The sequence below is a fragment of the Thunnus thynnus genome, chromosome 19 (assembly GCF_963924715.1).
Source record: "Thunnus thynnus chromosome 19, fThuThy2.1, whole genome shotgun sequence".
In the NCBI taxonomy this organism is placed as follows: domain Eukaryota; kingdom Metazoa; phylum Chordata; class Actinopteri; order Scombriformes; family Scombridae; genus Thunnus; species Thunnus thynnus.
This window is the reverse complement of record NC_089535.1, coordinates 11,228,236-11,255,387: the sequence shown is the minus strand read 5'-3', so window position 1 is coordinate 11,255,387 and position 27,152 is coordinate 11,228,236. Positions and strand designations below refer to the sequence as shown.

General features: G+C 38.2%; 1 protein-coding gene across 1 annotated transcript; it reads left to right on the top strand.

Moving 5' to 3' along the window:
• The first annotated feature begins 643 nt into the window (after positions 1-643).
• Positions 644-24,328, top strand: slc45a2 (solute carrier family 45 member 2). The gene is made up of 7 exons (XM_067574843.1): positions 644-5,979; positions 9,263-9,439; positions 15,475-15,848; positions 18,294-18,437; positions 20,420-20,543; positions 21,781-21,986; positions 24,039-24,328. Exons 1-7 carry the CDS (start codon positions 5,511-5,513, stop codon positions 24,258-24,260), a joined length of 1,716 nt encoding a protein of 571 aa, XP_067430944.1. The 5' UTR covers positions 644-5,510; the 3' UTR covers positions 24,261-24,328.
• The last annotated feature ends 2,824 nt before the right edge of the window (positions 24,329-27,152 follow it).

Below are 27,152 nucleotides of genomic sequence, written 5' to 3'. Positions count from 1 at the left end.
CTGAATAAAATGGTGACACTGCTGATGAGCTGCTTCCGATGCTTCTGTATGAGACAGGCAGTGGTGGAAGAAGTAACCTATTCAGATCCTTGAAGTCCCCCCCCGCTCAAAAATCTGTTTTCCTTCTTGGTCCTTCAGTTGGATGTTTGAGCTCCACTGTGCAGAATGATGTATGTGTAGAGTTTGACACTGACAGACTGTTTTTTACATTAATCTGCTGAAAGTGGAACGTTTCTCTGTGCTCAGTGATAATCCTACTTTAGGAGGGTGGGCCTATGAGTATGATTTGTGACATCACAGCTAGTTTGGAGCCGGTCCAGTATTCAACTTACACCAGTGTGATGTGGACACTTGAAGCCTCCAGTACACAAACACTGAGAATGAACTTTACAGTGAAGTAGGAGACGTCTTGTTTCCAACAGTTAAACTTCTGAAATTGAATATATTTGCATATGAATAGATCCTCGAATTTTAATGAGGGAGAAGGAGTAGATGTCATTTTAAGGATTTCAACAAGATAATTGAACTTTTTTGTGTGGAAAAATCAATCAACACAAATTATTATCCAATACCACAATATAAAATTAATGTATATAAAATGTTATATAAAGAATAAGGTTGACAATAGTTAACATTTTTGTTATTCTAAACAAATCCAATGAAAAGACCAAAAATAACAAGTCTGTCCCTTAATATTTTACAACTACTCCACTTTCTGTGGCACTCAGCCCCAACCCATTTGTTCCTACTGAGGATGCAAATCTTTAAAAACTGGTCATGAATATATACTTTAAAGGATAGGTTTTCAAGTCTTAAAACAACAGTCAGGTGCCTGTATTAACATTGCAACAGGTTTTTCTTGCTGTAATTATTCCTCCTGTTCATACTGGCCATTAGAAGATCCTCCTCCAAATGTGCTTACAATGTAAGTGATGGAAGACAAAATCCACAGTCCTTGTTTTGAGAAAAAAATGTATTTAAAAGTTTATCTCTTCCACAGTTACAGTCTTTTTAGTAAAAAAATCCCTCTTTGTGTCTTGATGGACAGTAATACCACTGTTCGGTGCATTTGTCCCCCATCACTTACATTGTAATCCCTTCCCTGCATTATGAAGGGATTAATGGCCAGTATGAACAGGATAAATAATTACAGCAAGCAAAGCCTGTGTCAGTGTTCATTTTTGTGCCTGACTATTGTTTTAGGACAGACTTGAAAAATTATGAACTTATCTTTTCATTTAAAAAAAAGACAAAATAATTTCCTGAAACAGCAGGGCACTGTTGTTTTCCGTAATCGTTGCTCAAACAGGAGCAAATGGTTTGAGACTTTTAATCTGCAGATTCGGTTCATTACACAGCAAACAGTGTATGTGGGATTGACTTTCCAGATTCATGGTAATGAAGAAATATATCACCCAGTGCACCAGTGTGGCTCATTGATGTGTTTTTAATAGGTTTTTGACAACAGTGGAGCTCTATGGCGCAGAGGAATGCTATATCATGTGTTGGCTACACAGGGAACACAACTTTTTTTATTAGATTTGCTGAAAATAACAAAAATGAAGAATATCATCAGCCTTATAGTTTAAGTAAAAGTATTAATTGTAAGATGTTTAATATCAACCGTAAAACTACTTGTTATGCTTGAAAAATGATCTCATCAGTATTTTATTTTATTATTAGTGATACATTCATGTGTAAGCAACGTTTTATGTTGCAGCTGGTTGAGATTAAGCTAATTTTTATTTATATACTTTAACTGACAGCTGCTAGATAAATGCAGTGGAGCAAAAAGTACAATATTTCCATCTGTGATGTATTGGAATAGAAGTATAAAGAATTATGAAATGGAAATACTCAAGTAAAGTACAATGCTTGATTAAATGTACTTAAAGATGTTAGTTTCCACCCCTGGAGGCAGGTCAGGATTGGGTTTCCTTCTTTCGTGATTCAGACTTTGCGTGTTGGATCAATCAAGAGTGGCACATCACTCCAGGCTGACCCATCATGCTGTTTAGCACCGATTTGTACTCGTTGATCAACCTGTTGGCTCTAATAAGGATACAGGTGCAGAAAAAAACAATCATTCAGCACAGTGGGACCCAATCACTGCCCGGTAAAAATAGGTCATCACAGTGGGAAGAAAAGTGCGTAAAGATTTAAGTGGACTAACAAAGTGTGTAAAATTCAAGAGAATGGAAGACAAAGAGTGTTTTTATGTCTCTTACTCGCTCACACTGTGTGTATCTGTTTGCGTGTGATTGAATCCTAATGATATTCTTGTGATTTGCAGGGCCAGTCTGCTGATTCTGAGAAAGAGGGACACCTGACCTTAACCTGATCTTTCAAGGAAACTGATAGCAGTCAGTAAATGAGGTTCACAGTGAAGAGCTAGACGTAAATGTCTCCCTTGAAAGCTAATTTAAGGTCAGAGCATCACGTTATCACTATGGCTTCACCTCAGCTTAAGAACGGCAAACACAGATCAGCAGACCAACGTTGAGAAGAATAATTAAAAGGATCCCAGCAAGAGAAGGATTTTTTTGTGGTAATATTTTATGGTAAACTACGATTTCTTGGTTATAGTTGGTGAAACATGTGAAACATAATATTTTATATATAACATAGCTTGAAGGTATTTCTTCAAAAGAAAAAACATGCATTCTGTTCAACTAGCACATGATAATCTGATGACACATGCAATAAATAACAAGAGACAATGAGCAAAGGCTATTCAGCTCCCTCTGACAATCTTTTAACTTAATTGATGTGCATTGACTGCCTTCCCTGGAGCCTCTGAAGAGTCACACACAAACCTTCTGACAATAGTCTCAGAGAGCTGCTAACTTAGCCTAAAAGTTTCTAGCAAGGAGTCCTAGCTTAGGAGTGATTTAGGAAAATTCTCAGAGCAACTCTGAGCAAGAAAGGGACAGAAACTTTTACCTTAGTGAGGAGATAAAAATGCACTCTTACATAACCGATAACCGGTGTTATTGTGTTGGGTCGGAGATGTGAGCGTATCTTTAATGAGATCAACCACAAACATTATCCCTGCACGATTTAATCTGTAGCGTTTCATTAATTTACTGTCACTCAGCATTTGTAGAATATTTCTCCTACCTCTTTGTCTTTCCGCCATTTTCTCCTTTGCTTAAGAAACTCTTAAGCTTCTTAAAAGTTCTCCTCCCCACTCCTAACAGTTTTTCACCTTAGGAGCTCCCTTCAAAGGCTAAGATGCTTTGTGAATAACTTTTATCTTTACAAGGATCTAGTCTTAACTGTAAAGGCCCAAACGCACTGAAAGAAATAATTGTCGCGCCTCATTTGACATGCGTCAAAGGAGGTGAGTTTGGGCCTTTTGGGGAAATTCTTAGAAAACATCGTAATTATGAAAATTTTCTTAGAATTTTGTCACTATGAGCAACTCTTTGTACTAGGAAGCTTTATGAATACGACCCCTGTCTATGCAAAAGTGAGTTTCCTTTTACAGACCACATGATCACACACACTATAAAATAATTTTATTATTCATTTGTCACCAATTTATTTACTTCTCTTAAAAAATTATACTTCAGTCATATTATGTGACAAATTATGGAGCGAGGAGTGGAGAGTGGAGTTGGCAATTATAATTATAATTATAGTTGTCAGTTTTTGAATTATTTTTTGTAAATAACTTTTAAAAAGAAATGTGTGAATAAAACAGAAATTGCAAATGTATGAGAACTGTGAGATTCATTATGATAAGAAAACATTAATGAACAACACAACAAAAAAATCTAACATTTAAAAAACACATTTTATTCTTTATTTAAAATGCTGACATGAAATTATTAAATGGCTCATTTAAACATGTTTTTACTCATTTTTGGCTGGACCGCAGAGACCAGCCATATAAGCATGAATGTCTGTCCACCACTGACTCACTGACTGAGTGATGAAGTTACACCATCGGTCAGCCTAGTATCCCAGAATGCTTTTCGCACCAACCAGCAGCGATGGCGGAGATTTTGAGACAGTGACAGTTGTAATTATCACTGTAGGACTGTTACTGTCACTTTAATTAATTTTTTCAGGCTATAAAGTAACCATTTAGATTCCCAATATGTGGTCAGTTTATCCAAAAACGCCTATTTGGAAACTTGCTCTGACGTTTTTGGAGATGTGAGGAGTTGCTGGCCGGGTTAGACTAGCCGGTTATCTCAGCTGCTAGCAGCCCGACTCCTGAGCTGATTGGCCAGTCAATGTCTATCGTCATCCCAGGGAAAACGTGGTCCGATGAACTGATCTATGTAGCTCTTTGGTGATTTACTGATGGCTCTAATGTCTCCATAGCATTTTGATATATGATGTAATTCCTTTTGGAAGATACATGTCAGTCTAGAACAACAGCGCTGCCTCTGGGGCTCTCTATGTACAGGTGTCACCACATTTCAATAAATATAAATGTTTTAAAAATGAGCAGATCAGTCTATCTGAAATTTTGTTTTATTTATTAAGCTGCATAACAGTTTGGATTTTTACTTTAGCTACATTACAGACTGAATAACATAATTTATTGCATTTCTCTGTCAATGAAGTTATTTTTTTGTGAGAAAAAATGTTAGTGGAGCTTTGAGTTTTGTCACAGTACAGTCAGGTAGTTGTGTCGAAGCTGAGCTGCTGCTGTTAGTACGCTGCTGTTCCAACTGCAGAATGACCGTACTGCACCCTCCCTTCCTCGGAAGTTTGTATTCCTGAGCCGAACTTGCCAAGTCTGAACTTTATGTACTTAGTTTTGAGAAAAGCCCTATGTCAAATTGGCTTCAGTCAAAGCCCGGCACACTTTCTCTAGCATTTCATACATGGTCCAGCCTTATACTAGATTTTGACCTAGTTTTGTTTACTAATAGTTTGCCATTTGAATATTACATTTGTAAATTTGATTAACTAATTTGAATTAGCTTTTAAATGTGTCACTAAATGAATTAAGTCTGGTGGCATCAGCTTGTCTGCTGAAAGAACAATAACTACTATCACCAAGAAGTAATTATTACTGGTTAATCATTAGTGTCTGTGGAAACAATAGAATAAATTACCCTCTTTAAGACACATATCACACACTCTCATATGCATGTAATTTCTCACACACATTCCCATAAACTGCCCTGGGCCTTACTACAATACTTTGAGGACCTTCGGTAAACTCTTAAATACACCCACTTCTTTCTCTCCTCCCCTCTTCCTCTCTTCTTCAGTGAGTCCCACTCTGCTCTGCTCAGACCAGGAGGCAGACCTTCACATGTAAAGTAAAGAGGTGTGGATCTTGGACTTTTTGCTCAGCTATGCAGTAAAGAGGGGGATTAGCTCAAGCTGAGCAGCAGTGCGAGGATTGGGCATTTAGCCATTTATCCATCTTCTGGCTGACTGAGAGGGACGCTATTATTCTTTCTGTCTCTGTGTCTTTCTCCTCTTCATTCCCTTTTCATTCTCCCTTCCTCTTTCTTCCCCTCTCCCCCCCTTTCTCAACCATGACCCTTTTATCAGAGGACCAGTCCGTCAGGCCCCAACCCTGCCGGCTCTCAGAGCCTGGCAAACACATCAACTCTTTGCACCAGTACTCAACAGACTACACTGGCTCCAAAGAGGACTACATGGACAGTGTGGAGACCTCTGTGTTTGGATCTGTGGAGCCCCCCAGGCGCTCACGGGGCCGCCTTATCCTCCACGGCCTGGTCATGTTTGGAAGGGAATTCTGCTATGCCGTGGAGGCAGCATTCGTCACACCGGTGCTTCTGAGCGTGGGCCTACCCCGCAGCATGTACAGCTTGGTGTGGTTGATCAGCCCCATCCTGGGCTTCCTGCTTCAGCCCATCATCGGTTCAGCCAGCGACTACTGCCGATCGTCGTGGGGCCGGCGGAGGCCTTACATCCTGGTCCTGGGTATCCTCATGCTGGTGGGGATCACCCTCTTCCTTAACGGAGATGCTGTCATCTCAGGTGAGGATGGGCGGGAGAATTTGAGGAAGAGAGGAAATGAAAGAGAGACTTTAAGAGCCAGACAGTGAGAGGGGGAGGTACAGTTATATTTTTAGTCTTGTCATATTTTGGGGCTGACTGTGCCTTTGAATCAAAGGGGAAAATCTGAGAAATCACAATTTGTACTTGAAAATATGAAGAGGAAGAACTGTGACTCAACTTATTAACTCAACAAATGCAGTGCAAACATACGGTTTTATCTTCAAGTTTCTGTCAGAATATGAACACTAACTGTTACCATTTTAATCTCATAAATCATAAAGTGATTATAACTTATACTTTTTGCCCTCAGGCACAAACAGACATAGGCACATAGAACTACATCAGTATCTGCTCACTCACAGATTTTGCAAAGACTGTGACACATCCATCAAGAAAAAAATAACCTGTTAAATGTGTGGGCATGAGGTCTTCAGCAGCTCTTATGCTCACACTTTGAACTTGTGACTGAAGTTAAATGTGTGACTTGTCTTGTTGCACATTCATTTTGAAACCGCTAACATTTTTCTTTGTGAAAAAGGCTGAACCTTTTTCACGAGAATCCGCCGGGCTCCAGGCAGCATCACGAGAAGATGGCTGCACAAAAGAATCGTTGACTTTTATTAACAAAGATAAATTAAGTAAAGAACACTTTCTTTGCCGAGTAGCCACATGAACTGATTCACTGCTGAGAGTTACAGTACTGCTGTATTGTTACCTACCAAACAGCTGGCACAGGATAAGTAGGGATTAGGTGCATATTCAGTGATAATTCTCTGATTTTCACAGGTGGCCCAGCAACTTTTAATCATGAGGCCTGAAATACCTCAATCATAGCTTTTGATTGGAGTAATTATTGAACAGGACATTGAAAATACCACAAAAAGCATATTTCTAACAGCCTGCTACACAGCTCTGCACATTTTAGCAGATATCCAAAACTTTCTCTGCAAATATATTGACCATTTTAAGTTTTAGGAAATGTTTGGTAAGATTTAGAGGTCTTATTTTATTTTAAATCAATATATAATTATACAAGAGAAATAGCAGCACAATGTTTATTTGTGTTACCATAGCTGCATACAGGCTGAATATTAAAGATCATGCAAATCTGGCAGTGGGAGAAAATCAGAAATCAAGTCTTTTGAAATGCACTTTTCCTTTGTTGAATGCTGCAATTGTTGGTTGAGTTCCTAATAACAGGGATCTGGGCTTTTTTTCTAATCATAATATGGACTATAAAGTATTTCTTTCTTCTGACGTGTGCCGGATAAGCTGATTATCTTTCCATGATTCTCAGGGTTGTAGTAAATGCCACAGGAATCGTGTGACATAATGTTTGCATTGTTGTAACTGCCGTGTGAAGGAGAGAAAAGAAAATCTGTCAGCTTCAGTTTGACCACGCTCAGAATTGCCCTTTCAATTCTAAATAGTGTTTTTTTGTTTAGTAGCGAGGAAAAGGTCAATTAAGGCCTCATGTAAATCGAAAACAGAGTGACAGAGAGATGTGTTGTGTTCTCGGATTGCTACTTCATAAAATTTCTCTCAGCTGCAGTTCATATATTTTGAGGGTTTTTTTTAGCGACAATAGCAGCATGGCTCTAGGAGATGGCAATGGCAGTTGGTGGGTCAGCCCACCACTTTGATCCAGACTCAAATATCTACTGTCAGATGGACTGCCATGAAATTTTGTACAGACATCCATGGTGCCCAGAGGATGAATCCCATTGACTTTGATGATCTCCTAACTTTTCCTGTAGCGTCAACATGAGGTTGACATTTTTGGCTTTTAGTGTTGACAGCTATTGGAAATAGTTACAAACATTCAGGTCCCCCTCAGGATAAACTGTCATAACTTTGGTGATCATCTGACTTTTCATCTACCGTCATGTGGTCTAAGTTTATATTTGTCCAACACTTTGGTTTTTGACCAAATAACTGTCAAACTGATGACATGTACTTAATGCTAATGATCAAATGTTAGCATGCTAACGTGCTAAATTAAGATTTTGAGCATGGTAAACATCATATTTTAGCATCATCATGTTAGCATTGTCATTGTGAGCATGTTACCCGCCACTGAGCCTTACTGTCAATCTCCCCCAGTGGCCACTTGTGGAACAAAAAAATGTCCTGTGACCATGAAGGATTTATGTTTGTAAAGCTTTCCCAGAGCCATGATTTTAAAGTCCACAACATCATCTTAAAGAAAAGTCTATGGGCCAGCACAAAAAAAGCGCTACTGCGCGTTTTCGGTGAGCAGCACAATGCAGAAACAAATCCAGAAGCTAGAAAACATTTTTGGCTTATGCACCAGACAAACAATTTTCATTTGAGTGATCAGGCGCCATCTTTGAGTCCAGTATCAAGTTCCTATGATGCTAACTTGCTGATTTTAGCATTTAACTCAAACTCGGAAACCACTGGCCATCATCTGGCAATGATTTAGAACCTGGGGGCAACGGCTTATATTTGAGGGGTTCAGGTGTAGCCAGTGGGTATCCAGGCTTGATTGTTTCACAAATAGCCAATTTACACTCAGTTAAGAGTTTAAAATCAAACAAACATTGGTACTTTTTGTATGTGTTTTAGGTCCAGACAACATTTCAGCCAATGCGTTCTGCCTCTTTTGCTCCCCACAGGGACTGTTAAGCTACCTGCATGCAACCGAAGCATGTTCCTGTAGAAATTGCCGGTAATGAAAACCAGAGCGCTTCTAATCCCAAAATCTTGTCCCTTGCCTACAGATTCTGCACATATCTGTTTATAGAGATTACATGTAACTCAAAGCCCCATTGTGCTTAATTCTCACACAGCTGCTAGCATGGTTTAGTCTTGTTGTTAATAGTTTTATATTGCTCCTCCATTTCTAAACTCATCCATACTTCTTACATAAATTATAACCTTCACTTCACTGTGTTCTAATTTCATGCATTTCCTTGTGATATGTTTTTTTTAGCCTCCTTCATATCCAGAACACAGAACAAGATTGGGCTTTGTGTTCACACAGACAGGTTTTATAATATAATTGTTACCTGTCAAACATAATTGGTTTTCTTGGAAAGCAATGTTGCCTATTGTCTTCATTTTTAAAAAGTTCTTAGGTGCATTTTAGTGTGCTGTTCTTCTGGTATTTTCTTGTATCCCTACAGTGCCAAATTAAACTTGCAAATTTGACACTTCAGGTTTGGTGTCAACATATTATCATTTACGTCATTTGCTGCAGTGCTTAATGAATAATCAGATATTTTCTTTTGTTTTGCAGGACTCATCAGTGACAGGTCATTGAGGAGTATATGGGCCATTGTGGTGGTGATGTTTGGAGTCGTGCTGTTTGATTTTGCTGCAGACTTTATCGACGGGCCCATCAAGGCCTACCTGTTTGATGTGTGTTCACATCAAGACAAGGAAAGAGGTCTGCACTACCATGCTCTACTCACGGGTATGTAATACGAGCATGCACATAAACACACACTGTTTATGCTTATTTCTGTCATAAATTTCTCCTTGCTGCTTGTTTGCATCATGCATCTTGATGGATTTGCACTGAATTAATCAGCATAATTTGTTTTTTGAGCAATTCAGTGGTAATAGTTGCCTCATGGACATTTTGTGACTATGCAACTCACATAAAATGTATTAATTGTATGGCAGTGATTCTCTGAGTTAAACTGGATCTTCTTCTGACTGGCCTGAGTACACACTGGTGGGTGGAATAGCACGTACTAAAGATTGTGTGAACAGCTCCAGCTGTCTGTGTGTTTTTTTGCATGTTCAGTGAGACTGTGGATGACATTTATCTCTGTCTTTTGATAGATATGTAAGTAAGGTTGAATCACTCTGTATGACAATATGTTGAAATAAATTATACTGAGATGTTTTCATACAGCACAGATGATCATTTATAGTCATTTTAAAGATAAAAACAAAAAATGAAGAAAAAAGTACTACTACAGTTACTGAATACCTTTTTCTTAAATAAATATAATATAGGGGATGTTTTTTAGAGGTGTTTGAGTAGTAACAGTTTGCTGCATGACTCACAGTGTGACTGGACAAAGACGAAGTTAATGAAGGAGAAAGGGACTTAATTGCTCAGTAAATTAAAGATTTTTTTATTTTTGTAGTTATAGTATTTGAGATAGGAGAAACAGAAGTGATTTTGTCGTACATTACTGTGATAATATATTTACCCTTGTGTATCATTTTCTACAGTTTTCACTTTGAATTTGAACTTAAGTATGTAATCAGTAAAATAACACTATTTAAAAGTTGAAAAACTGAACTCTGAATGCGCAAACAGCTCAGTTTTTTGATAAATTTTTCTCTAGTCTGTTTCTGAAATCTTGTCAATCCAATGTCCCTATGTGAAAAATATCCCTCCCTTGGTTTTTACCACCTTGGGATAACCAAATGCAACCAAATGCTTCCTTTTTATAATAAGTCTCTAAGGGAATTACAGTTAAAATTATGCTTTCATGTAGGATTGATTAGTGAGTTTTTGAACATGAGCATGAGGGTGTTTGGTAGCCTCTCTAAAACTTGAAATGATGTATTCCTCAGCTACTCTGATACAGACCTACATGTGTTGGACAGTTTTCTTGATGGATTAACCCATCTGAACTTCACCTTCAGTTCATGGAAATAAGGCTGAATGGATGAATGGATACTCCTCTTGTGCTGTCTGATACAGTGCAGTGAGTTTAGATGCAAAGTGTCTCCAAAGTTCAGGTTCGTACTGTGAAAAGGAATTTGACGCAGAAAGCAGACACACTGGATTGAGACTGACATAAGCCAAAGACAGCAGCTGCGTTTTTGACTTCCTGGAGTCAGGTTTTTTCAAATATGTCTTGATTGTGATTTGGCGGGTTCTTTAAACATTATGTTCAATGCTCCATTCTAATGACAAAATCAGTGCTTTCCAGGTGGTAAATTGCAATTACAACCTCCATCCAACCAAGTGGTCAATTTCTGACAGAACAAGGAAGAAAGATGGACCTTCATGACATTTAATTTCCCCATTTTTCTGTATACAGTAGTTCTGCATGCGATAGCTAATCATTCGACAGCTCAATATTTCAGTCCTTCTTTGCACTGATTTACAGCAAGTGCAAGTTCAAATTTTCAGCTAAAATTAAATGTCTAACCTTTTTGCTTTGCAGGTGTTTAGACTGATCGTAGGTTGTAAAACAGCTAAGTATAGTTTTATGTAGATTAACATAGGATGCACCAAGATTTCTGTTTAAGAACTTTTTTCCAACATTTCCACATGGCAACATTGGAAACCATTTTGGGGGTCTTCTAAAAAGTGATATGAAGACTTGAGGAATCTTTTATGATTTCTTTTAAAGGTCCTTTGTATTGCTTTATATTGAGGTGAGAGTTAATAGCAACTATATCTCTACTTTTCATGGGTTTACAATGTATGAATTGTGATAACACAGCTGAACACTGCACGCTTTATTACCTTATGTAGCATTCATGAGAGAAGCCCCACATTTTGGTATCATTTTTCTCTTAGACTCCTTCTGTAAAGCACTATAGCCCCAAAAATATGTTCCAAAATAAGTCTATAATGAAACATTTAAAACTATACAGGATCAAGCAAATATTTTTTCATACGCTGCTTGGGGCAAGATGATGTTTTCAGTGTAAGCGTCACTGGTGCGCTCAGCTGTCAGCAGGCACGGGGTGGTGTGAGCATGCTAGTCAGGCTGTAATCCAGCCCAGAGCTAGTCATGTGCTGCAGTCATGGGTCTGAGCTGAGTGAGACAGAGGCCAGGCACATGACTCCTTAGACGCCCCTGCCACTGCTGGTATGTGAGGTTTGAGGGGGAGGGAGCAGTTGTGTGTTTCTTTGTGATTTGTGTACCTTTTTGTATGAGCTTTTCTAATCACAAACCTTGGGAGTGAATGCCAGTTATGTAATATTGCTGTTTCACAGCCTCTGCTTGTGTCAGGGGGCATGCAAACCTTTTTAATTTTCTGCTGGACAATAGGTCTTTAATTAGTTTCTTACCAATAAGTAACAGGAACAGTATTTAAGTCATTTTTAACTATGCTAGCAGCGTGGCACTATGGATGGCACAAAATCTTGAACAAACATTCATGGTTCCCAAACGATATCTCCTGATGACTTTGGTGATCCCCTGACTTTTCATCTAGTGCCACCATGATGTTGAAATTAGTGGTTTTGAGTGAAATTACTTGACAGCTATTGAATGGATTGCCATGAAATTTGGTACACAAATTCATGTTCCCCTAATGATGAATTGTGATCACTTTGTATGAGACTGTCACTTCCTCTAACCCCATATTTAGGTCAAAATTGTATTTTTTCCAATATTTTGGTTTATGTCGATATAGATGTGCTCGTTACTGAACTCAAACACACAGGTAAACACAGACTACTCAAAGGATCATTTGAGAGTTTACATGTTTTTAGTTTAAGCATCACAGCATTTCACTGCAACAACCAGACGTTATAATACGAAAAACCATAAGAGAAAAAGAAAAGAAAAAAGAAGAAGAGACCCTGCCCTGTGCATGAATTTTCTTATTTTCTAATTATTTTGCTGTGTTGGTCGGGACTTGTAGCGTATTGACCAGGTTACATCACTGTCTCTGTCTCTCTCCTCTGCCCTTTCTCTGTGTCATGGATGTATAAAGAGAACAGGATTCACTGTTTGACCGAGGTCCACACACACAAACACGCACGTGCGCAGAGCAGGGAGGCCACAGCGGACAACCTGCACTTCGGCTGCATGCACACAAAATCCGGCACCTTCCCACAGGGTTGTGCGGAGGTGTGGGTGTGTTTATTTGTGCTTTAGACTGTAATCACTGTGCAGCGATCAGAAAATAACATTTTATTTATCTGATTAACGGCTTTGTTCTTGCTACCACCGCTCCCTCTCTTTATTCACTCTCTAGCTCTCTCGACCACCGCTGCTCATGCTGTCTCTCTCTGAGATAACTTTTGTTGTGATTTGGCGCTACATAAAAAAAACTGACTTGACTCTTGCTCTGGTGTCTGAGCTGGGGAAGAGAGGCCAACTTTGAACGCTGTGTTTACAAACACCAACTGGCAAATCTTGTATAGTATGCCTTTTAAATTTTGTTGTTTAGGTTATTTCCATAAATATGCAGTGCTCAGGTCGCCCTCTTGAGTGTGATGAGCTTGTCCAGCCTTGCAGAGCACAGTTTTTGCTGGCATAATGTGAAACTGTTTGAGTTTAATTGATTCATGACAAACTATTTACATAAAATTGCACCTTACTGATACTAAATCTCAATCTCTCTGTGTATATTTTTGAGACTGCTCATGTGAATCACAGCGATATCCCTGTTTTGCTCTATTGCGCTGTGCTGCAATAAAAATCAGAGTTATTGCAGGGGCACAAATGTACTCACTTAAGCTGATGTCAATGACACAGAAAGAAAGGGGAGAAGGATTTTGAAACAGAGTAGAGTATTTTATGTGCTGCACAAACAACAATGTTCGGGTTATGCGGACACAAGTGAAGTGTGACTCCTTAAGTGGTTATTACTTCACCTGCCAGTTGCCGAAATGTTGAAAAATTGCCTCCATTTCAAGTGCCCAACGGCAGAACGCTGCAGTTGTGAAGGTCAATGAATGATTGAGTAAATCAATCAATCAATTATTCAGTTAGTCAGTAAATGAACCCATCAAGTATATTTTTGTTATTTAATTTTGTTTTTTTATATGTTTATATTTTTTATATGTTCACTAGTTGAAATCCACCATAATCTTTCACTTATTTACTGTACATTAAATCAACATAAAAAACAGTGAAGTATCAATTGCGCTACCTGTCCATCTGTCCATATTACGGTACAACAAAGCAGTTGTTTTCGCTTTACTTCTTGAAATACTAATTAAAGAAACGGTCAGTTTCTCACCTTTCTTGAAACTGTGAGGCCTCAGCATTTAACTTTCCTTTTATGTTAAGGAGAGGAAATCCAGTGAGAACAGAGAGAGATGTGACATTGAACGCCACACCAGAGCACATGTTACTTTCATGTGGCACTTGTTTCCCCTATTAGTGCAACTGGTGAGCCTCAAAGGACCAGTGTGGAGGATTTAGTGGCATCTAGCCGTAAGATTGCAACAAACTGAATACCCCCTCCAAGCATGTAGGAGAAGCTACGGTAGCCGCGAAAAATGTGAAAGGCCCAGCCAGTGATTGGTTTGTCCATTCTGGGCTACCGTAGAAACATGGTGGTGCAACATGGCGGGCTCCTTGGAGGAGAACCCACTCCCTATGTAGATATAAACAGCTCATTATAAGGTAATGAAAGCACAGCAATTCTTATTTTTTGGTGATTATACACTAATTAAAACATACTTATAAATAAGTAAAGCAAAGTCTGTTCCACTAGATGCCACGAAATTCTAAACACTGCACCTTTAATGAAGTGACAAACAGGCTTGAATCAAATTCTTGATGAGCTACATTCAGTCTTTCCAGCTGTGTGTTACTGCGCTGCTAAAAGAAAGTAAACAAATAATACTCTAATCAAAAATAATCTATGAGAATCTTTTTATACTAATGTGTTATTTGTTATTTAAAGCCCCCCACCAATCATTCAGAAAAATGTATTTTTCTTCTTGTTGCTACAGTTGAATGTTTGAGCTTCATTGTGAATGAAGTACGTGCAGAGTTTGACACTAAAAGGTTGTTTTCACATTCATCTGCTGAGGGGGGAAAGTTTCTCTGTGTTCACTGAAAATGGATTTTTCAGAGTGAAGTAGGAGACATCTTTTGGCTGGCAGTTAAACTTTATATATATATTTTAATACTTCATTGCAAGAGTGCAAGAGTTATACATATGGTATTGTTCATACCTACATCATTCCTACAACATTTATATATTTTATAGTGCAAAATAATAATAGTAAAAAAGGAGAAATGAAATAAATAACTCAATAGTAATGATAATAATACTTAGTAGAGTAGAGTGTTTTATATGTATCTTAAAACATGTGTGGAGGGGATCTTTAACGTAGATTTGTAATTTCATTATCTGTGCAGCATGCAATATGTTGTTTGTTAACTTCCTTTATACCTCTTTTTCCAGTGGTGTGTACCAGAGAAAATATCAGGATGGCATTGGATATTTTTTTCCCCTTTGCGTGACAGTATGTGCAGTATACGTACTGTGCTGTACACACATTATCTGATTATCTTATTACCCTTCACAGTGCATTCAATAGTAGCTGCGACAAAACTAAAAGCACTATTCACACATGTATGAGAGGGCGGATAATAGCTGATTCCATTTAGTTACTATTTCTGATGTATGCAGCACTACAGTAGCTGAACTATTACCAAATATGAAAGCAGGGAACACACTGAAATACATCCATCAGATCGAGCACACATCCCATTTTTAAAACAAGCGCACTTTTCTGCCTGGATAGTGTTTTGATATTTGCTGCTGTGTATATTCCAGGTCTGGGTGGAGCCTGTGGCTACTTGGTGGGAGCTATGGACTGGGGTCACTCTATGATGGGTCAACTGCTGGGATCTGAGTACCAGGTCATCTACTTCTTCTCAGCAATTACCTGGGGCATCCTCCTCACCGTTCACCTCTTCAGTATTCCAGAGCAACCTCTGGGCAAGGACCCTGCCGCTGACTCCTCACCTCCCAGTGCCCTCCGCCTGTTGGCCTCCCACAGCAATGGATACGGAGCACTGGCTAAAGAACCCATCTCACCTGTCTCTCCTGTTGTCCCAGCATCAGTCCCGGACCTCAGGCCGAGGTCTTTCTCAGCTCTGGGGGAGGCAAACTCGGTGACCTCCAGCGCTAAGCAGCCAAACAAAGAGGTTTGTGATGTGCAGGATAAAAAAACCTCTGAGGATACAATTATAAAAGCATCTGTGGAATACAGAATATATGTTTATCCCTGAATTTTCTAAACCGCTCATACTGAGAGGAGAATTCAATAGAGAGGTAAAGAGGAGAAAGTGAATGTCTATTAATTACGGTACACATCATAAAAGTCTATTCAAGGCCGGAGAAGTGTCCTGCTCAAAAAAGGACGTCCAGGTGCCTTTGTTCAAAGATTGAATTGCCTGTGTATGTGGGCAATATGATGTGTACTGTATATACGTCTTCATCTGTTATCAGTTTTGAGTGGTATGACAGCCTTAAGATATGGTATGGCCTCGACCTTAAGAAAGTAAACCTTTAGTTAGACAGTTATAATAACATTTTCTTCATCATATTCTATCTTTTTGTTACATTAACATTAAAGAAGGCAGAACTGAAAAAATACCAAGGAGAAATGTTACACAAAACAAAACCTGCTAGTTTCCCCATCCACCCCTACTTGATGTCTATTGACTACCTCGATGCATACTGTGTGTTTCACGAAGAAATTTTATGTTGCACAGGATATATTCATATTACTGTATATGACAAAGTTACTAGAAGAGTTTCCTCCGCAGAGCTCAGCCTCTACTCCTACCCAATGTCCATTTCTTCTTATCGCCCCCATGCCTCCACCAGGCTGTCCATACATAGAAAAACTACATAAAATAAACATGTAGAACAAATAAACTAAAAAATAACAATAGCAGAACAAACAATTACAATTAATCCAGAAACAAAAACAGTCCGCAGCTATAATAGAGATAATTTTAATAATAGGCCACTTCATTCATCTCCAGAAATTTTATACATACACATACACTGACCGAGCATTTTATTAGGAACACCTGTGCAATCTAATGCAATCCAACACAACAGCTCTGCCATAATTTCTACTTCTACGAAGCTTATACATTTTCAGTTTTTGTTGACATTGTCAGAAAGGTGATAATTCTGCTTTATGTTTATTATTGAGGTCGCAGTGGGTGCTGGTGGTGTACTGGAGTGTATTATATTGAAAAGTGTTCCTAATATTTGGCCCCACTCATGTATGTTAATAGGGTGAACATATTACAATATATATTATACAACAATATTGGGATATCATGCTGATGGGAATGTGATTAGTTTTGCAGATATAAACCAAAGTATTGGACAGATTGAAAATTCGACCTAATGATGGCGCCAGAGGAAAAGTTTCCAAAATGATTTGAATTCATCCTGTACAAAATTTCACTCAAAACCACAAATATCAACCTTATGGTGGTGCTATAGAGGAAGAGTCAGGAGATCGCCAAACTCTGTAGGTTTCATTCTCAGGGTGCTATGAATATCTGTACCAAATTTCATATCAATCCATCCGATGGTTGTTGAGATATTTTAGTCTTGGTGGACCAAACAACAGACTGACTTTACCATTCCTAGAGCCATGCAGCCAGCCTGGCCAATAAAAATACTTTGACGGTGCTTGTGGGAAACTGGGAGAATTGAGGATATTCTAGTTCAAAAGGTTAATTAGGTTATGCTCTGCAGAGGCAACTCTTCAAATAACCTTGTGATATACAGTAATAATGAATATATCCTGTGCAAGATAGAAATTTCCATGTGACACACACAGTATGGATCGAGGCGTCAATGAATACAGATGAGTTAATTTTTAATTCTATAAAATCTGGACATCAAAGCATCTAAGCTGAGTTAATTCCTGACTATGTATAACATGTCTTGATCAAAAGGAGGAGTATATGTCAGAGGAGTTTGTATCATCTTTGAACTCATTTGTAGCTCAAACGTAAAGATGCTTGATAAATAATTTTTAACATTTCATGCTTTTGCTTTGATGGTTTTTGTCTTGCTCTAATTGCTTGGCTGTTTTTCTTTTGTTTCACAGAGCACATTAGTCAGTTTATATAGTGTGTGTATGAGGTGTACACATTTTTTTTTTTTTTATGATTACCGAAGAAGTAAGCAGGGCTTATTTCTTTTTATTTATGAAAGCAAAAGATGGCAATGTCATGTCAGCTCATACTTCGTTTAATGCTTTTGTGTGCTATAAAATCAAAATATCTGTAAAACTACAATAGGGTGGTATAACTGAAGGTTTCAAAGATCATCTCTCTAACCCTTGAGCAGAGTCTTTAAGTTGAGTCCTCTGAGATCTTAATGTTGAATCCCCTCATTCACTCTAATTGAGGTCTTGATGGCGCAGGCATGTTTTGTGTTATTGTGAAAGCTTTTGAATTGTTGTCAGGCATGAGCTTAGGTGCCACTAACAATGAAATACCAGGAAAGTAATGAGGGCTTTAGAGGAAAAGGAGTTTTTTTTTTCCCTATCTTGACTGTTGTAGCTATTAGCACTGACGGGCAGTCGTGTCTGTGATGTTTGTGTGTATCTGCAGGCCCAGAAGCGGATGACATTCAGGTCACTACTGAAAACTATCATCAACATGCCAAATCACTACCGCTGCCTGTGTGTCAGCCACCTACTGGGATGGACAGCTTTCCTCTGCAACATGCTCTTCTTCACCGATTTCATGGGACAGGTATTGATTTGTGGATGGATGGTTTTGTGTCTGCATGAGTGCTGACGCAAAACCATCCATTTTCTTTACTGTTTATCTTCTAGAGGGTCGCTGGGGAACTGGAGCCATTATAAGCTGACATTGGGCAAGATGTGGGGTGCATCATGGATAGGTTGCCAGTCAATCACAGGCCTAATTCATAGTATAGAGACATACAACCACAAACTCACATTCACAACTACAGCCAATTTAGAGTCACCAATTACACTTACCTGCATGTTTTTGGTCTGTGGGAAGAAGCCAGAGTACCCGGAGAGAACCCACGCAGGCACAAGGAGAACATGCAAACTCCACACAGAAGGGCTCTGGCTGGGGTCGAACCCAGAACCCTCTTACTGTGAGGCGACAGTGCTAACCACTGCACCACAACAATTACATCAAAAACATAATCCAAGAAATATAAAGGTCTTAATTTCACATTGGCAATTTAAATCCATTTTGTAGTTGCCCATCACTACTTTCCCCCTTTAGCTCCTAAAATCAGCTTATTTTCCAGTCAGTGATACAGATTTTAACTCAACTCCAGTGATTACTGCCATTGAACTCTCAGTGCACTGTGTTGCAGACATCGTTTCTTGCTCTCCACTCTGATACAGATTTCTATTCTGATAATCAATGAATCGTTTGAGTCATTTTTTAAACAAAAATGCCAAACATTTGCTTGCTCCTGTTCCTCAAACATGAGGATTTACTGCTTTTCTCTGGTATCATTGTATATTGAATATTGTTAGGTGTTAGACTGTAGGTCAGACATAATAAGACATTTGAAAATGTCACATTGGGCTTTGGGAAGGTGTGATAGGTATTTTTCACACACAGAAGAGAGCTGACAGGAAGAGAAAGTGTGAGAGAATGACAAGGAGTGGAACCGGGGACATTATGATTTATGGTCAACACCTTCAACCCTTTCTGTTATTTTCTGACATTCATAGACAAAACAACTAATTGATTAACTAAGAAAAAGCTACAAAACATTTTGATTTTACAATTTATTTTGTATACAATAGTTCAGTACACCATGTTTGCTTTGTGTGCAGATAAAGTGTGTGCTGTATGTGGTAAAGTAGCATATACATATATAATGCATGACATTATTATAATGTAAAAAATCTGTGTGAAGAAAAAAACAAACAGGACAGAATATAAAATTTTGTGTTTGTATATTAAAGGATCCATTAAACCTGCAGTGCAGAACTTTTGTCTCCCCCTTCTGGCAGTAAGAGTAATTACACAAACACTGTTGACCTCATCGCTGCAGACCCCTGATGCTTTTTACGTGAGCCGGTCCCAGCCCTGGCGATGTGCCCCATTCTTAAGACTAAACAATGAACTGAAGAAATAATCCTTATATAAAGCCCTGATTCAGTGTCAAATGAGGCAAGATGAAAACTGAGAACAACAACATTAGAGGTGAAGAACAACCCACTGCAATATTTATCCGCATTCAAGCTTCATTAATCCCTGTTTGTGAGGGGGCAGAGGGCTGGTTAAGAGGAAGGCATGAGTCTGTTGTTGTGTGTAATCTCCTGTTGACATGTGTAACACAGTAATGATGAATGCTTGACAAGTTCCCGGTGTGCACACTGATCAAAGGACGTACTTCACACCATGACGTAGTGCTCACTGCCACGATTCATTGACAACCAATGTGCCAACATATAATCCAAAACTGCAGGAATTGCTATTAGGGAGAAGAAATATATGGAAATAAGCTTCCTGCCAAGTTATAAGGAATTTGCCTCTTTTTATAAGTAAAAGGAGATAAAAGCATGTATAAAAGAGATAGTGGGCGACATTTGATGTCTATATCAATTAAGCTGTGTGCTTGGATCTCCTCAGCTTTTACAATTCTTTGACTTTACAGTTTCTTCCTCGAAAATGGTGCTATATATTCGACACCCTCTTCTTCAAATTCACTCTCTCTTATCTCCTTTTATTTGCAGATTGTATACAGAGGAAATCCTTATGCCGACCACAACTCCACAGCCTACATCACATATGAGAGAGGAGTGGAAGTGGGCTGTTGGGGACTGTGTATTAATGCTGTGTCTTCTGCTCTCTACTCCTGTAAGTATCTGTCTTTGTGTTATGTGCTTACTTCTACATTCATCATCACAGCCAGAAGCCGCATCCACTAACATTAACACGTCCTGCACCGACATCATTAGCTCATCTGTGAAGGACAGCTTGGCGAGTTTGTGCAGGGAAACAGCAGTGAGCAATTACCACTTCCTTCTCTTTCACTTTGGGATTACAGGCTGGAGCGCCTCGGCACAAATGAAACACACGTCTTCTCCCAGAGGCATGCTGAGTTGCATTACTATGTATATTAAAATCTGAAAGCGGATCCGCTATAGCGATATCCATGTGAGATAACGATTGTGAAAGGGAGAGAAATAATGTGTATATGCAAAGCAAAGTTCAGATAAAATAACAAAGGGTTTGTCACTGCATGCCTCTCAGCGTGACATTGGTTCTATTAATGGTCTGGATCCTTAGAAAATGGTGTTTTCAAATGTGTGTTTTTTTCATTGCTGTTCAGAAACGTAAGACAGTCACTCCCCTAAAATGTCCATTCAACTATTGCAAATCTTACACAAACCATGAAGAGTTTTTAAATGTTTATGACGACATGTTTGAGAGGTGCAAACCATATAAGACAATCAAATTTCTACCCTGAACCAACACACATCCTGTTGCTTTGCTGTAATTTCTCAGTAAATTTGATGCAGTTCTGTAACTGCATTTTTTTTAAAGCAGCCATAATCAATATTTTATAACAAGGATGTATCAAATGACAACGTCGCTGCAACTTTACATTTTTGGTTAACTCTCACCGCTCTCATAACATCATTTTTGGTCCCAGCAGGCAGCTGTTTTCAGAGAAGAAGCTCTAAAAACACACTGGTCACTACCTGCTCAGCACCGAACAGCGAACAGACACAGTGAGCGACTAGCTGGTGGAACATAGTGGAGCATTTAGCAGCTAAAGAGCCAGATATTTCCCTCAGGAGCTGGTAGAGAGCAAAAATAGAGTTAAAAGAGACTGAATATTGGACTTACATTCACCAGGTGGATAGAAACACGACTCCAAATGAATCATATTGTTGTTCTGTAACTGCTGGATGTGTAAAGAAGTAACTGTTTGCTAACAAGTTCAACATGTCATCTTAAAAGGTGATGATGTCAGTGTTTCTGCTGCCACCAAGTGGCCAAAAAATCACTTAATGCAAGTTTAAAGTCAGAATGAATACATGTTCTATCTGCTTGTACTAAACTAAACTATGTGTGGGTGTGTTTTCAGATGTCCAACGCTTCCTTCTCCCATACATCGGCCTGAAGGGGTTGTATTTCATGGGCTACTTTGTGTTCGGCATGGGCACCAGCCTAATCGGCCTCTTCCCCACCGTCATCGCCACGCTCATCCTCTGCAGCGTGTTCGGCGTCATGTCCAGCACACTCTACACCATCCCGTTCAACCTGATAGCAGAGTATCAGCGTGAAGAAGAGGTACGTTTGAAATGCACAACAGTATCTGAATGGCATAAATCAGTGGTATGCAAGTAGTGGCCCGTGGGCCAAATCTGGCTGTCCAACAAAAATATATGGCCCCTTAATGAAAGTTTTCCCTTTTAAACATTTCATCAAATGTTTTATATTAATCTTCATAACAATGTAAACACAAGCCTCATGTAAAAATCCACTAAATATCAACGCGTGTATGCGTAACATCATATAAACTTATGAGATGAATGAAACAGAACAGATTTGTTTGTAATTAAAGGTTTTTATTACCTTTTCCAATATATACAAAACATAATGAAACACAAGATTACTTATTACAGTAGATTAATGAAAAATAAGCAACAGAAATAAAAGAAAGACAGAATAAAAGAAAATAAATCTGGGCAAACAGAATTAGCTACAAGTACAGTAAGAAAAAACAGAAATGAAAAATAAAAAATAAGGGGAACCATCTATCACTAAATACCACATAAATGAGATAACACTTGTCCTTTAAAAAAACAAACAACAACAACAACAACAACAAAACAAATTGTAGGATTATTTACTTCCTGTTAGGTTCCTTCCTTTATATGCAGCAGTATTAACGTGCTGCTATCACCATGTTTGGGAATTGAAATCTGCCTTCAGATACAGCCCTCAAATTGTTTAATAAAGCAATTTTACTCTTGAATGAATTAAAAGTAATAAAGAAACATTTTGTCCGTACAATGTTGCTCCGCCTCAATAAACAGTGCAGAAAAAAATGACCCAGGAGCAGTTAAATGTAATTGCTCCTCTGGCTTAAATGAAAGATTCAGTTTAAAGAGATTTAGTATTTTACTTGCATAAAGTTTTGGGGGACGTGATGGATTAAAACAAGATATCCTTTAGTTTTTTATTACTTTTAGTCATCAGCATGAGCCGAGCCCCCAAAAACTCCTACACTCCTACACTTCCCATAATGCAACTGGATAGCATCTTTCATTACATTATTATCACCCTTCCAGTTTGTAAGACAGGCTTTCTGTTACATTTTTTGATATAATGCTGGAAAGCTCTCTCTAGAGCCAGAAAAGACACTATTCAACAGTTCTCACAGGCTGAACACTCCTCATGGCAACTGAAAAGATCTTCATGTGTAAAATCTGTTTAGACCCTCTGTAATTTAATTTACTTTATTACACCAGGATAATCCATTTAGCATCAATACTGTTTTCTAGGAAGTCCCCGGTACATATATTAAACCATTAAACAATTACAACTAATAGCAACAGTCTGTCAATCAAGTAGACATCCAGATTTCAGATTAGTATGTTCCCTTCTAGGCCTGTGTGGTTGATTCCACAGATTGGCACCATAATAGTGGAGGCTGCTCTTGAACGCAGCACGTTTGGCAGCAGGAATTAAACGATAATTTGTGTTGCTCATATTCAAAACTCGCTGTCATTTCACCGGCATTTGGGAAGCTGAGTATGTGAAAGAAAATAATATTACATTTTAAATTTGCAGTTTATGGGCTCTGATTTAAATGTAACTTGCAATATTGCTGTTTGATTCTAGTTTTGAATGTAATTATTCTCATTCAGAACATTTTATTTGACATAAATGACAACTGGTCATAATTTTTGCACATAATACTAGAAAACAAGTATATACACCAAAATAAATAATAAAACACAATATTTTCCCCTCAAGCTGTGGTTCAAAAATCAATTGTTTGCAGAAAAACATGTTTTAAACATGTTTTAAAATGTCCAGGTCTATACCTCATTAAATCAAGTGAGCTGCTGATGAAATTCAACATCACATGGCGCCTGAGGAGAGCCGCAGGAGTCATACGAAATATACAGATATTATAGATACTATATACTATAATATAGAAAATATATATGAAGTCGTCTCTCAATATTTACCAGAGCTGAATCTTATTACCCAACTGTTGCTTTGAACACGAACACTTCTGGTCATATAGAAACTGATGACATCTTATTTCTATCTTGGTTTTTCCTTCTTCCTCGTCTCTAATCGCCCCCACGTTCCCTACTGTGTTTCCAGGAGCAACTGAAGCTGCGAGGAAGCAATGAAAGTCCGCGAGGCAGCGGGGTGGACTGTGCTGCGCTCACATGCATGGTCCAGCTGGCTCAGATTATTGTGGGCGCGGGGCTCGGCGCTCTGGTCAACATAGCAGGAAGTGTAATTGTTGTGGTGCTCTCGGCCTCGACCATGTCCCTGTTTGGCTGCATCTTCATCGCTCTCTTTATCAGATATGTCGAATGATTCTGCTTGTAAAAGTATTTTAATGATATTGTTTTAATAAATAAAGATTCTTTATTATATCCTTAAAATGTCTTTGATCCTCATGAGTCCATTAACTTTATTTATATGACATTCATGACTCTTTATACGGTTTGTCAACAGTGAAGGATCCAAAAAGTCTTTGGGGGTGGCATAGAAATTAATGTTTTGATCTGTTTATTTCATTATTGAAGGAATAGTTTGACATTTATAATTTTGGAATATGCTTTTTTGTGAATAAATTTGCTTATTCACAAAAAAAAGGGTTAGATGAGACTATTGATACCATTCTCATCTGTTGGTTAAATATTAAGTTAGAGCCAACAACCGGTTATCTTAGCTTAGCATAAAGAAAATGTAAAGAGGGGTAAAAAGCAAGCCTGGCTCTAATATTCCTTTAAGGGTCACATGCTGTTTTCATAATGGGGTTTTCTTTTTTTATGACATGAGAGCTTCAAGATAAATCACATATATCTTTTGACTATATTGGATTGATATATTTCTGCTGTACATAATGATGTCTTTAAGCCCGTAGATTTTTTAAAATGAAAAAACCTGAGAGGAAAAAAATTTCTTTGATTGAACAGGCAACCACACAGCAACCTTTGCAACTTGTTATGAAGTTATGAAGAAGACATATTGTAGCTTTATTTTAAGGGGTCACAAGTAAAAAAAAGGTTGCACACCACTGTTTCAAACAATCAGTGGAGGTTAAATGAAGTTTGATTATCCCCAAAATTTGGGTATGTAAATATGTAAGTAGAATATGTAAGTTCCTAATAGTCTTGTGGGCAGAAATAATACAGACAAATTTACTATTTAACCCTCTGTAGCATAAATTTTTATTTCTTGGTGGAGCTTGGGAGTCCCTGATAATATATCCATCATAAAATCCACCCCTACAGCCCCCACTCCCCTTCCCACCTGTTATTGGTTTGTTGCCTCAGGGCAACAATGTGCTACCAGGGTACTGAAACAACAAGGTTTTGTGGAATAAGTGGAATAAGGAGAAAACAAGCATTTTGACAAATATCAACCAGAGATGGTTTCAGTTAATCACAATATGAAGCTTTAATGTCAAAACATGTGTGTGTGTGTGTGTGAGAGAGAGAGAGAGAGAGAGAGAGAGACTGAGCAACAGAAACATTATAAAGCGCTTTAGATAAAAGTGCTATATAAGCAGCCATTTACTGTTACTTTACTGACTGACCCCTGACCTCCTAACTGTGTCTCAAACCTCATCCTGGGATCCAGTTTGTAGATAATAAAGTAACTGGTCATAACTCTGCATCCCAGCACATCTCCATGCATGATATTGCCTTAACAAGAGTGGTCTAACTGCACAGTGTTGCCCTGAAGCAACAAATGAAAAAACAATGTTTTAGTATATAAATAAAAACAAAATATGTCAATCAAATATACCCATCTTTACATTCTCATTCACATGCATATATTTTTATATAAAATTATTTGAATTTAAACATGTTAAAAAGTAATATTTATCTGCTTCCTGAAAAGACTCCATCCCCAGACAAAAGGTCATACTTACTTCAGACCCTCATTTCATTGGACACAGACATGTCTTGTGATATCATATATATGTTTATTGTTTTTTTTTTTAAATTAAAAATGTATAGGGGCAGTGTGAGGTCCAAAAAGGTGGTTTGTTGCCTAAGGGTAACACCATGCCATTAAAGGAACCTGCAAAGAAAGTTCCACCAAAGTGCCAAAGTATAACAGCAACTTTGAAATTTCAGAACCCACTAAAATACAACATGTGTAAAAACGTTGTGTCCCCACTAACGTCCCCTTCCACTTAAAAAATGTTCTTGCTAATTGTTCCTTCACTGTTTGAACTTCACTGTGCAGAATGATGTATATGCAGAGTTTGACACTAGAAAGCTGTTTTCATATTCATCAAGTTTCTCTGTGCTCACCTTAAATCTGAGTTTAAGGGGTGTATTCAAGAGCATGATTTGTGACATCACAACTAATTTGGAGCCAATCGTAGGCCAGTATTCAAGTTAATGTGATGATGAATGAAATGTGAAGCCTCCAATGCACAAACACTGAGTGTGTCCTGTATTCAGTTTTTTGAGGGAGAAGGAGTAGATGTCATTTAGAAAAGTTTTAATGAGGTAATTGAACTTATGGAAAAGTTAATGTAATGTAACGTGAAAAAAAAGCTGAGTGTAGTGGCCAATGGCCTCCATCATTTTTCAGCCATTTAATTTTTTCACTGGATCACAGTGAATAACATAAGTGATCCTTTGTTGCTCCTCATTATAAATCTGTTTCTGCCTGCAGGCATTGTAAGGGAAGAGATCAATAGCTTGCTCCGTTTTCAGAGCTTGTTTTCACTCTTGTCTGTTACTCACTTGTAATATACTGACATCTACAGAAGATGCAGCTGAAGAAAATTTCTGCCAAAACTTTACAGATTTCAGATTTCTATCATTGTGAATCTTGGGTTTTCACATGTTGTTTTCATATGTAAATTGTTTTTTAAAAAAATGCAATAGTGGTACACAACAAAAACTGTATTCTGAATGAAAATCCTTTTCTTAGACATTCAAAATCATCAAAGGGTCTTCATCAGCGCCGCAGGGGATAAATGAAGATGTCAGCTTGTCTCTTGAGGAATACACACTGGTACATTTGAATTTCTAATCATGATTTTATTAATTTTTTTTCCCTCAAAAGGAATTTTACAAACAGATGAAATGCGTGCGTGTGTGTGTGTGTGTGTGTGCGTGTGCACTGTGGGTGATAGATTCAATATCCACATGTCAGATTGCTCTGGTGTACCAATTTAATACACAGGTCCTGCAGCCATTTTTCATTTATTTCTAATTAGATTAGCCTGTTGATATG

Excerpts from the sequence above, each read along its gene's own strand:
- slc45a2 (XM_067574843.1), top strand. The coding sequence starts at position 5,511 with ATGACCCTTTTATCAGAGGACCAGTCCGTCAGGCCCCAACCCTGCCGG. Across the intron at positions 5,980-9,262 it reads CGGAGATGCTGTCATCTCAG|GACTCATCAGTGACAGGTCA; the intron begins GTGAGGATGGGC and ends TTTGTTTTGCAG. Across the intron at positions 20,544-21,780 it reads GTCTTCTGCTCTCTACTCCT|ATGTCCAACGCTTCCTTCTC; the intron begins GTAAGTATCTGT and ends GTGTGTTTTCAG.